This window comes from Schistocerca americana, chromosome 2, assembly GCF_021461395.2.
Source record: "Schistocerca americana isolate TAMUIC-IGC-003095 chromosome 2, iqSchAmer2.1, whole genome shotgun sequence".
Lineage (NCBI taxonomy): Eukaryota > Metazoa > Arthropoda > Insecta > Orthoptera > Acrididae > Schistocerca > Schistocerca americana.
This window is the reverse complement of record NC_060120.1, coordinates 688468074-688480365: the sequence shown is the minus strand read 5'-3', so window position 1 is coordinate 688480365 and position 12292 is coordinate 688468074. Positions and strand designations below refer to the sequence as shown.

General features: G+C 41.6%; 1 protein-coding gene across 4 annotated transcripts in view; it reads left to right on the top strand.

The window, feature by feature from the left end:
• The window catches only part of LOC124593714 (schwannomin-interacting protein 1 homolog), a 1030697-nt gene that overhangs the window by 534373 nt on the left and 484032 nt on the right, over positions 1-12292 (top strand). For all 4 annotated transcript variants that reach the window (XM_047132026.1, XM_047132025.1, XM_047132024.1 and 1 more), the window contains exon 5: positions 512-969. In XM_047132026.1, the coding sequence (XP_046987982.1) occupies positions 512-969 (458 nt within the window). The remainder of the gene's footprint in view (positions 1-511; positions 970-12292) is intronic.

The window sequence follows — 12292 nt, the reverse complement described above, 5'->3', positions numbered from 1 at the left end:
ATTAAACTGATCGTTCGTTAATTTTCACGTCTGTCAACACCTGCTTTCTTTGGGACTGGAATTATTATATTCTTTTTGATGTCTGAGGGTATTTTGCCTGTCTCATACATCTTGCTCACTAGATGCTAGAGTTTTGTTAGGCCTGGCTCCCCCAAGGCTGTCAGTAGTTGTAATGGAATATTTTTATATATTATATTATATTTTATAATAATTTACGCATCTGATGATCGTCTTTTTGTTGTACAAGACATTCATTTTTGTAAACCACCTTGCATAAGTTTTTATACTACGTTTTCAAAAAGTTTTACTACTGTCATGTGGGTGAAAAGCGGTAAATGTATCCGCTATTAGCCCCCCCCCCTCTCCCCCATGCCCATATGAGGCGGAAGGGCTGGTGTGAAATAACAATAAAGAATACAAAAGAAAACCGCTATAAAAAAAAAGGCAAGCAGATAGGTGCACGGTAAGAATCCCGACACGTAACACACGCCTGCCTGCTGGTACGTTGCAGACCCCGGAGCTCAGAGCAGCAGTTCGTACGGCGCGGGCCACGACAGCGAGGCGTGCGGCGAGGAGGGCAGCGTGCTGAGCGTGACGAGCACGAGCACGAGCAGCAGCGGCGGAGGGCGGCGGCTGGGGCGCGCCTGCTACGCCGACGACAGCGACGAGTACAGCGACGTGGGCTCGGTGAGCAGCGACGACGGCAACTGCCGGCCGCCGTCTGCGCCCGCGCGCGGCTTCGCCAACCCCAACTACCCGGGCTTCCAGCACCTGGCGCGCCGGCTCGCGCGCTCCCCGGGCGCCGACGGCGACGACTCGTCGGCCGACGAGGTCGAGCCGGAACCGGAGCCGGAGCCCGAGGTCGACGACGACGACAACGAGGCCTGCAACAATAACAACAACAATAATAATAACAACAATAACAACAACAACCACGACGACAACAACAACCAGGAACAGGAGGACGAGGTATGTTAGCTGATTACACTAGGCAAATCTGTAGTTAGTTTTATTCCTATAATCTACATGTACATGGTTACTCTGAAATCCACACTCAAGTGCCTGGCAGAGGGTTCATAGAACCATTTTCATACTACTTCTCTACCATTCCACTCGGGTGGGAAAAAGGAACACCTAAATCTTGCCGTTCGAGCTCTGATTTCTCTTATTTTATTATGATGATCATTTCTCCCTGCGTAGCTGGGTGTCAACAAAATATTTTCGCTATCGGAAAAGAAAGTTGGTGATTGAAATTTCAAAATAGATCTCGCCGCAAAGAAAACCGCCTTTGTTTCAGTGACTGCCACCCCAACTCGCGTATCGTATCAGTGACACTCTCACCCCTATTGTGCGATAATACGAAACGAGCTGCCCTTCTTTGCACTTTTTCGATGTCCTCCGTCAATCCTACCTGGTAAGGATCCCACACCGCGCAGCAGTATTCCAGCAGAGGACGGACAAGTGTAATGTAGGCTGTCTCTTTAGTGGGTTTGTCGCATCTTCTAAGTGCTCTGCCAACAAAGCGCAATCTTTGTTTCGCCTTCTCCACAATATTATCTATGTGGTCTTTCCAATTTAAGTTGCTCGTAATTGTAATTCCTAGGTATTTAGTCGAATTGACAGCCGTTAGATTTGTGCGATTTATCGTATACCCAAAATTTATCGGATTTCTTTTAGTACCCATGTAGATGACCTCGCACTTTTCTTTGTTCAGTGCCAATTGCCACTTTTCGCTCCGAAATTTCGGAACACTTCTTAACATTTTAAATACAGGGTGTATCAAAAAGAATCATCCGATTTAGGACACCTATATTTCTGAAACTAATAAACATATACAATGAATTTTGTTGTTTCATGAACGGGAAACACAAAAAGTTTTTTTTCATATCTTTTTAATATGCTCCCCTTAAAATGTATGGCATATGTCAGTGCGATATTCCAACTGTTACCACAATGCAGCGAGCATGTCTTTGAGCTACAGCTTCCGCAGCTGTTGTTATGCGATGTCTCAGTTCATTCACTGTTGTTGGTAACGGAGGTACATAAACAGAATCTTTCTTAAACCTCCACTAGAAATAATCAGACACAGTCAGGTCCCGTGAATTTGGAGGCCAGTAATGTAAAGCTGAATCATTTGGACAAGTATGATCTATCCATTGTTGAGTAATAAAATCTCCGTACTTCCAGATGCCAGTGTGGCGGTGCTCCATCCTCTTGGTAAATGAAGCCGTTTGAGTCAGTCTCCAACTGCGGGAAGAGAAACTTCTCAAGTATATCGAGATATGTGCTTCCTGTAACACTGTTCTCGGCAAAGAAAAATGGACTGTACACCTTTTTCCATAAAAACGTATCAAATTTTGGAGACTCCCTCTCATGTTGTCCAACTGCATGGGGTTGTTCCGTTTTCCATATTCTCACATTACGCCGGTTCGCCTATCCAAATAAATGGAATGTTATCTCGTCACTAAACACTAAGCGTGGAAGAAAACTGTCATCCTCCGTCTAGTCAAGAACTAAATCACAGAACTCCACACGTTGATGTTTGTCACCTTCACGAAGAGCTTACAGTAGCTGACTTTTGTGTGGTGTCATGTGTTAACGTCTACGCAACACACGCCAAACGGACATTGGGGGCATGTTGAGCTGTCGAGCTGCAGGGCGGGCGGATTTCTGCGGATGAGTTCGGCCTCTGTGTCAGACATTCGGGGACGACCTGGCAATTTGCCTTTACACCAACAACCTGTTTCTCGTCTAATGCTCTGTGCTGTAGGAGGATCCACATCACACCTAGTACGGAAGTCGCGCTGAACAGTTATTACTATCCTGCAACGCGCAAAACGTAGAACACAACACGCTTTCTGTTGTCCTGACACCATTTTTACTGGAACTGAAGTGGGTGCACACTGCCGCTACCTTGCGGAAACCATGTAAAACTCGAGAGTTTGCTTGTTACTACAGTACGTTGTTCACGCACGTATCTCAAATAACATAATATGGCTCTGAGCACTATGGGACTTAACATCTGTGGTCATCAGTCCCCTAGAACTTAGAACTACTTAAACCTAACCAACCTAAGTACATCACACACATCCATGCCTGAGGAAGGATTCGAACCTGCGACCGTAGCGGTCACGCGGTTCCAGACTGAACCGCCTAGAAACGCACGGCACACCGGCCGGCAATAACATAATAGTTACGATTTTTTTAAAAATAGGCTCATTCTTTTTGATAAAACCCGTATATTCTGTGGTAGTTGCTCAACAGCTCGCATACATTTGTCTAAAATCAAGTTCATCTACATCTACTTCATTACCCTGAAATTCACAATTAATGCCTAGCAGAGGATTCATTGAAGCACCTTCGAGTTATTTCTCTAACGTGCCACTCTTCAACGGTGCGCTTTAAAAATGAGCGCGTGAGTCTTTATGTGCGAGTTCTGACATCTCTTACTTTAGCATTTCTCCCTACGTACGTAGGCGACAACAGAATATTTTCGCAATGGGAGGAGAAAGTATTTTTTTTTTAATTTCGCGGGAAGATCCTGCCGCAATGAAAAAAAACTTTGTTTTAACGGTTTCAAACCCAATTTTTCTATCATGTACGTGACACTCTGTCCCCTATTTCGCGATAATACAAAACGAGCTGCCCTTCTTCGAACCTTTTCGAAGTTCTCTGTCAATTGCATCTGATGCGGATTCCGCACCGCACAGCAGTACTGCAGGAGAGGACGGACAAACTTATTCTACGCACTCTCTCTAGTAGACCTGCTACATTTTGTAAGTGTTTTGCCAATAAATCGAATTCTTTGGTTTCCTTTTTCCGCAACATTGTCTACGTTATAGTTCCAGTTTAAGTTATTCGTATTATAATCCCTATGTATTAAGTTGAATTTACAGCCTATAAATTTGTGTGATTTATGGTCTAACCTAAATTTAGCGGATTTCGTTTAATACTCATATGGATCAGTTCATAGTTTTTTTAGTGTCTATTGCCGCTTTTCGCAACATACAGATAACTAGTCTAAATCATTTTGCAATTGGTTTTAATCATCTGATAACTTAAGAAGACGGTAAATGACAGCATCATCTACGAACAATCTAAGAGGGTTGCTCAGATTATCTGCTATGTCGTTCATGTACATCATAGGTCAGGAACAACAGAGGACCCATAACACTTACTTGGGGAATGCTCTCTTCTACTCGATGGCCTTCCGTCAGTTACTAGGAACTCTGACCTTTTTGGAGCTGTACCACTAAAAACGGACCCCTCTTTATAAAATAATGGAAACATTTACATACTGGTAACTGGATCTCTGGTGAAACGAACTTTGGCCACGTAACAAATACTTTTTCGTAGACAGGAATTTCCTCAAACTTCCTGGCAGATTAAAACTCCTGGTAGATTAAAACTGTGTGCCCGACCGAGACTCGAACTCGGTCCCGAGTTCGAGTCTCGGTCGGGCACACAGTTTTAATCTGCCAGGAAGTTTCATATCAGCGCACACTCCGCTGCAGAGTGAAAATCTCATTCAGGAATTTCCTATTCAGTAAAACAGTACTTGTACTTCCACTGAATGCCAAGTCTTCTGAAGTCACGTAAACATTAATTGGGCCTTATGTTCTACTAGAAAGAAACCACACAATGGAAATTTTCAACAAATGGATTTCTGATCGACCGATCAGGGAGTAAACTTCACTAAATGCTGAGTAGTACTCACAATGAGATTTTCATTCTGCAGCGGAGTGTGCGCTGATATGAAACTTCGTGGAAGATTAAAACTGTGTGCCAGACCGAGACTCGAACTCGGGACGTTTGCCTTTCGCGGGCAAGTGCTCTACCAACTGAGCTACCCAAGCACGACTCACGACCCGTCCTCACAGTTTCAATTCTGCCAGTACCTCGTCTCCTACCTTCCAAAATACACAGTTTCAATTCTGCCAGTACCTCGTCTCCTACCTTCCAAAATTCACAGAAGCTCTTCTGCGAACCTCTTCTACGAGGTTCGCAGTAGAGCTTCTGTAAAGTTTGGAAGGTAGGAGATGAGATACTGACAGAACTGAAACTGTGAGGACGCGTCGTGAGTCGTGCTTGGGTAGCTCAGTTGGCAGAGCACTTGCCCGCGAAAGGCAAAGGTCCCGAGTCCGATCTCGGCCCGGCACACAGTTTTAATCTGCTTAGTAGTATGTTTTTCATACATGGTAAACGACGTTAATGATCACAGGGGGTTGAATGGCGTGCTTTTATGCACGTTGGGAAACTTCTAACGAATTAAGTTAATTCCATGTTGACATTTATTCACAAAATGTAGTGCACTCTCAAGTTCAGTACACATTCAACACGTATAAACTCCCAAGACTATGGTTCTGTAGAGGGGAACTGTTGTCATTATATTAATCATATTATTCAGCGGTGATTACGTTAACTAAGGGACACAACATAGATGCACAAATTAGATGCACGAAGATTCAAACACTCATAAAATTACCGAAGGCAAAATTCACCATTTTCTTGTAATGTTTGAGTCATCAAGACTAGGTTGTGACTCTCAACGAGAAAAGGCCGAAACTAAATCTAGATCACGATGCGTGGGACGAATCTCGACCGGATTAAGAACGAAGTTGGCCCCATCTGAATCCAGTTCTACGATAACAAAGTTACCACCGGCGAGATCCCTATAATGATACTCACCAGTGACTTTAAAAATTATATAAAGGTCGTAACACGAAAGTCTGAAGTGACTCCAATCCAAAATCACCTTCCAAGTGCTCACAGAAGCAGCACGTCACGCTCACCAGACCCCAGAACAGCGACTGACAAATTCTGCACTGAATCCAACATAGTTCGCCTCGGTGCAGAGAGAGCGAAAGGACCGATCGACAAGGCGAATTTTTCAGTGGTGCCAGGCGTTTCCTCTAACCAGAAGATAAGAGAAACAACGGCAGGTTTCTTTGCTCAAAATTTTCCAACGGTTCAACAAGTAATTTGAACAAACGCTTGCCTTGCCCATGGGTCTGAAGGACCAGGCAGACAGACGCCCCGCTGAACTGGCGCCCCAAGCCAGCTTAGAAAGAGTAAACTCAGCGACCGTTCCCAGATACTGCTACAAAGCTGAGCCAACGAAGTCCGCCTGAATTTACCAACGTACATACGTGTGCAATTATATCCACTTTCATACAATCCAGTAATCATTAAGGTCTAGGAAAGATGGTTAAAGTTCCATGCGGTGCTGAATATCGAACGTAATGAAAATGAAGATGAAATTTCAATCCATAAGCTCCCAGCGTGATATTCCTTCACCTGGCGCGATAAAAATATGAGGACACACATTCTTCAGATCCTGCTAAAACTGCAAAATCACGTGGACGGTGGATTGACTGCAGCCTTTCACACAGTCAGCTGCTATGAAAATCTATTATTGCTAACAATTTCAATAGTTACTAATCATAATCAAGCAAAAAATGTTCAAATACAGTGTTTTTGTGGGAACAAATATGATGCACTATCTCACTCTACATAACATAAAAAAACACGAGCGTTATATAGGGATGAAAAGTCATGTTTGTTTCCACGAAAACTGAGAAACTTCAAGTGCTTGATAATGATTAGAAACAATCGCAGCTTGTAGCTACATACTAGAAATGATGACCGACTATTAGAATTTTCTTAACACATCAACAGCTGGTTGAGCGTAAAAAATGCAGCAGAAAGAAGGAACTATTCCAATCAGTCTTTTCAATGGTCCTATATAGTGCTACCTTGCGCTATTATTTACACATTTGTTTGTATTTATTGATGCACAGTTTTAACAAAACAGGCTAAATATTAATGGATCTTTACAGTTTTTTTACTATGTTACTGCAATCCCTACGTGACCCAATTATAAAACGTTATAAAATACGACATAACAGCCATTTCGGGAAGGAAATGTTCGTTGCTCCAGCGGGAATGGCTGGAGTTCTGTAAAAACGTCTCTAGATGCCAGTGTTTGTAACCTCTGTCAAGATCACGATATCACCCGATGAACAGAAGGTTTCTGCGCGCTGTAAATATCAGTGATTGCAGTCAAACGCGTTTTTCGCGAAGTTTTGAGGTGATAAATCCTGTGGAGAAACACATTCGTTGTTTGTAACTTCACTCTGAACAGACCGGACGTCTGTCTTCTGACTACCCCTGTACCACCCTCTTACACCCAACGCTCTCGTTTATTTGATGGATGTATTCCAATCTCTGGCCACCCCTACAGCTTTTACCCTCTACATCTCCCTCATGGACCACTGGACTTACTCCCTGATGTCCTAACACAAGTCCCATCGTTCTGTATGTTCTTGTTGTCATTGTATTCCATATGTTCCTCTCCTCGCTGGTTCTGTGGAGAGCTCCTCCTCCAAACCACATTTCAGACGCTTTGAATCCCTTGTTTTCCTGTTTCCTCGTCATGACTGACTTCCATGCAATGCTGTGCTCCAGACGTACTGTCTCAGAAATTTCTTCTTCAGATTAAGCCCGATGTTTGATACTTGATACTAGCAGACTTCTCTTAGTCAGAAATGTCCTCTCTGATATACTAGTCTGCTTATTAGGTGTTTCTTGCTTTGTCCGTCGTGGATTACTTTGCTTTCAAGATAAGAGAAATCCTTCATTTCGTCTACTTCATCGTCCCCTTTTATCAAGTTTATGCTTTTCCTCATTGCTTTCACCTTTATTCGATTTACTCTCAATCCATAGTGTGTGCTCGTTAGACCTTCCGCTCAACAGATCCTGCAGTTCTTCCTCACTTTCATTGGAGATACTGTTTTCATCAACGAATGTTATCATCCTAAATTTTAACCCCGCTCCGGAACGTTTATTTCCGTAGTTGCTTCTTCGATGCACAGATTGAAGAGTAGGAGCGAAAGACATCCTCCCTTTCCGAAACGTTTTCTAATCCAAGCACTTTGTTCTTTTTTCCGCTCTTATTTGTTACCTGTGTTTGCATATAGCTTATACGTATTTTCCCACGAATTTCGAACATTGTGCTTTATTTTGCACTCGAACGGTATTTCTAGGTCGACAAATCCTATAACGCGTCGTGATTTTTCTTATGTCTTACTTCCGTTATCAAGCGCAACTTCACAATTGCATCACCCTTTCTTAAAGTCAAACTGATTATCATCCAGTAGATCCTCAATTTTCTTTCCTATTCTTCTTTTATTATTCTTATTATCAACATGGTTGCATGAGTTGTTAAGTTGATTGTGTGATAGTTCTCACACCTTGCCACCTTCGGTATTGTGTAGAGAATGCCTTCTTGGAAGTCTGGTGGTAGGTCTACTCACCAAACCAGCAATGCTCTCTATGCCTTCTACCTTATTTGATCACATGTCTTCTAAAGCTCTATTAAATTCTGATACTGGATCCACTATGTCTTCCATACCGACTTCTATTTATTCTTCCGCGTAATAAGATTAATCCTTCCCCTCATACACACCCTCAGTGTACTCATCCCATCTAATCTCCCTCTCTCTCTTACGCGTTTAACACTCTTAATGTTGACTCCCTTGCTTTTAATTCCACCAGAACTGTTTCGACTGGTCTACATGATGATTCTGTTCTTTCGACGAACATTTCCTTTTCGATACTTTCACATTTTTCCTGCTGCCGTTGCGCTTCCGCTTCGTTGCACCTCATATTTCTTTCGTTACTAAGTGACTTATACTACTGTATGAATGCCTCTTCCTGAACATTTTTGTACTCCGTTTTTCGTCGATCATCGGCAGTATTTTTTCTGCTATCCGAGTTTCCTACGCTGTTACCTTTGTTGTACCAACATATTCAACTTCTATGTTCGCCATTTATAGAGATGTCCATTCTTATTCAACTGGACCGCCCGTTGTGGTACTCATTATCGATTTATTTACAGCCTGAGAGAACTTCAAACGCATTTCATCATTGCTCAGTATTTTACATTCTACTTCTTTGCTCATGAATTCCTTTGGACGATTCCTTTTAACTAATTTCTGATCGGTGTCTATATCTGCCCAGAGTATACTTTATAATCCAACTAGCTGACAAATCCGACTTTGCTCGGGGTATTTATTTTGCCAAATTTCTTTTAGAAACAAAAAAATGAACTGCGTTTCCATGAATCCGTGAAAACACCTTTGGAATTATCAAACAGTCATACAAAGAAATCCACGTAATTTAAAATGTAGAAGTACAGCAGCCAAGTCAAGAAACATTGTATGCAAAATATAATTTATCTGCAATGTTTATTTAACTCAGATCATGATTATAAACGATATTTATAGTTACATGTCCAGGCAACTGGGCGCAGTTGCTTCGCGTGCCTACAACGCTTTTTTGTAATCGTTTCTATGGCAAGCCTCTTCATATCTCTATAGGCACTATTGTTTGCGCCTATAGCCGACTGCGCTTGGCAGTTGAAAGCTCTCAAAAGCGCTGCCAGGTGTCAGAGATTTTCTTGACTGGACTGTAGGAGTATCTTAATAGTAAAGAATAAATCTATTAAAACTTCATGTATGATTCGACATTTTTTCAAGCATTTCAGTGTTTCTGAAGTCATATCTCTTGATCATACAATGACATATTTTTGTAGATACATTTAGCGGCATGTGTGAATACTGTCTGCGAAATATGTTGCTTGTAGATAAGAAAATAAGTGATAAATTTAAAGATCATGCACGATGCGGCAGTTTTTCACACATCTCACGGTTTATGATATCTCCTGAACTATGCGCGGTAGCGTAATACAATTTTGTAGGTGCGTTTAGCGGCACATGTATTTCCTGCCTGAGAACTTCATTGCGAATAGCCCTTTCCAATCCTGTATGGAGCGCGAGAAGAATGATTTTTCAACACCTCTGTGTGCGCTGTAATTAATCTGTCTTATCCTCGCGACCCCTATGGTGGAGGGGGGGGGGGGGGCTTTAGGGTTCCTGGGGAGTTGGATTTATCATTTAATATTGGTTCTGAAAGTTTGTAATAGGCTTTATTCAGATAGTCTTCGTTCATTTTGATGCATCTTCCACATCAGTTTCTTTTGCATCTCATGACACTTTCGCATGGTTTAAACAAATCAGTGACCTTTCGTGCTACCCGTCTTTGTATATGTACATTATCCCCAGTTAGTCCTATTTGGTGCGGGCCCCATACACTTGAGCAATATTCTATTATGAGTTACATGGTTATTTTGTAAGCAGACTTCTTTGTATAGTGATTATATTTCCCTAGTATTCTATTCATGAACCGAAGCCTGTCACCTGTTTCCCCTACGCCTGAGTCTACGTGACTGTTCCAGTTCATATCCCTCTAAATTGTTACACCCATGCTGTAGTATGAACTGATGGACGCCAGTTGTGGCTCAATGAGATTGTAGTTATAACATATTATGTTATTTCGTTTTGTGGAATCTTCCCATGTGCCCAGGTCTTTTCCAAGTACACTTCCTCCTCTCGTGATTTTTGAATAGTGTATACGCTATTACTGGTTGAAATTTATTGCAGAACACAGTCTTTGTCTCTCATGTCTGCTACCAAGCTCATATTTTCTTGTAACTCTCTCGTCTATTCCTTCCTTTACGACAGCGTTCCAATCATCAAGATTATTAGATTTTCGGATCCCTTTACATACTGATACACCATCAGCAGTATCATATACTGACTCTCTTTATCTGTTGTTTGTGAATTCGGCATGAATACCTGACTTATTGTTGTTGGTGTTGGTTTGCTATCGATTCGAATGAGAAAAATCGATCAGATGAAGTATTTCTTTTGTTACCTACTCTTTGAAGTTACCTATATTTGTGCCTCCATCGTTTGTTATTTCCTTTTAAGATATGACCATCCCTCTTCATCTGATTATTGCAGTATCAACAGGGTTCGAGAACTTGAAACGAATCTCTACAGGGCTAGAGAACTTCAAACGTATCTCATCATTCCTCGGTACTTAAGTATCCCACTTCTTTGCACATTGAGTTATCCAGAAGTTTCACTTCACCACTACTAAATTTCGATCTGAGTCGGTTGCCCCTTGCACTTCGAAATCTAATTTCAAAATTATTAGAGTCCAACTGGACTTTTCCCATGTTTCCAGCTCTTTTCAAAGTATATTCTCTGCTGTTGTGATTTTTGATCAATGTATTTGCTATTAAAGCTGGAATTTTTTGCAGAACTCAATTAGTGTTTCCCCTCTCTTTCTCATGCTACAAAGCCCATATTTTCCCGTAACTCTGTTCCCTATTCCTTTCTTTACTACAGCGTCCAGATTCCTGTCATTATTAGATTTCCATTTTCATCTTGAATTATCCGGTAAATATCCTCACACACTTTCTCTATATCTTCATCTTTTGCATTTAACACGGGCATGTACACATGAATTATCCTTGGCGGCGTTGCTTTGCTATCGATTGACATGTGTACAACCTTATCACTGAATTGTTCACAGTAAATCACTTTCTGCTATATCTTCCTATTCATGACGAATGCTACTCCCGTTACACCATTTTCCGCTGTTGCCCTATATTCGTCTGACCAGAAATTCTTTCTGAACACACAGCACTAAAACTTTCTCGCCGCGCAAGCTGAGAATTTGAAATTTCCAATGTGACAGTCGAACGCTAAGCCGCCATTTGATCTACAATCTTACAGACAACAATCAGCCTAAACCCTTCGTGCTGGTGATAAAAGAAAACATATTGACGTCAACAATGATCCCTTAACAGAACTCGAAGATGACAGATGTTTCTACTGAAGTTAATTTTCATTGACCTAATAACATTCCATATCAGCGATAACGGAAAAAATGTAAGCACATACGTATTCCACAACTCTGAGGAAATAGTTGAGCGTGAAAGAAATCCTCCTAAGGCAAACACATTTTGTTTCATTCCTTACGAAAAGGTTTATGGCCCATGTCTTTCTGAAGACAACAGTAATTGAAACGAGCTATCTTGAAATGTTGCACACGTAGCTTTTTCCACAACTTCAGGATTTCTTATTCCAACGGGTCGAGCTCCACTGCACCGGTTCTGCAACAAACGACATGCGAAATTTCTTTTGTGCTTATGTGAAGGAATGCATCTTCCGTGCCTCTCTAGTTCACAACATAAATGAGCTCAGAATTAGAATAACAAAAGCAGTGATTTCTGTCTATGAATGAATCATACAGAATTTATGAAATTTCATAATTAAATAGAAGTCAATATTTGACACCATTAGAACTCAACCGACTTTCCTCTGTCTTCCATTCTTCACCCAGTGTAACCTTACTTCATAGGTAGTATATTTCCTTCAAC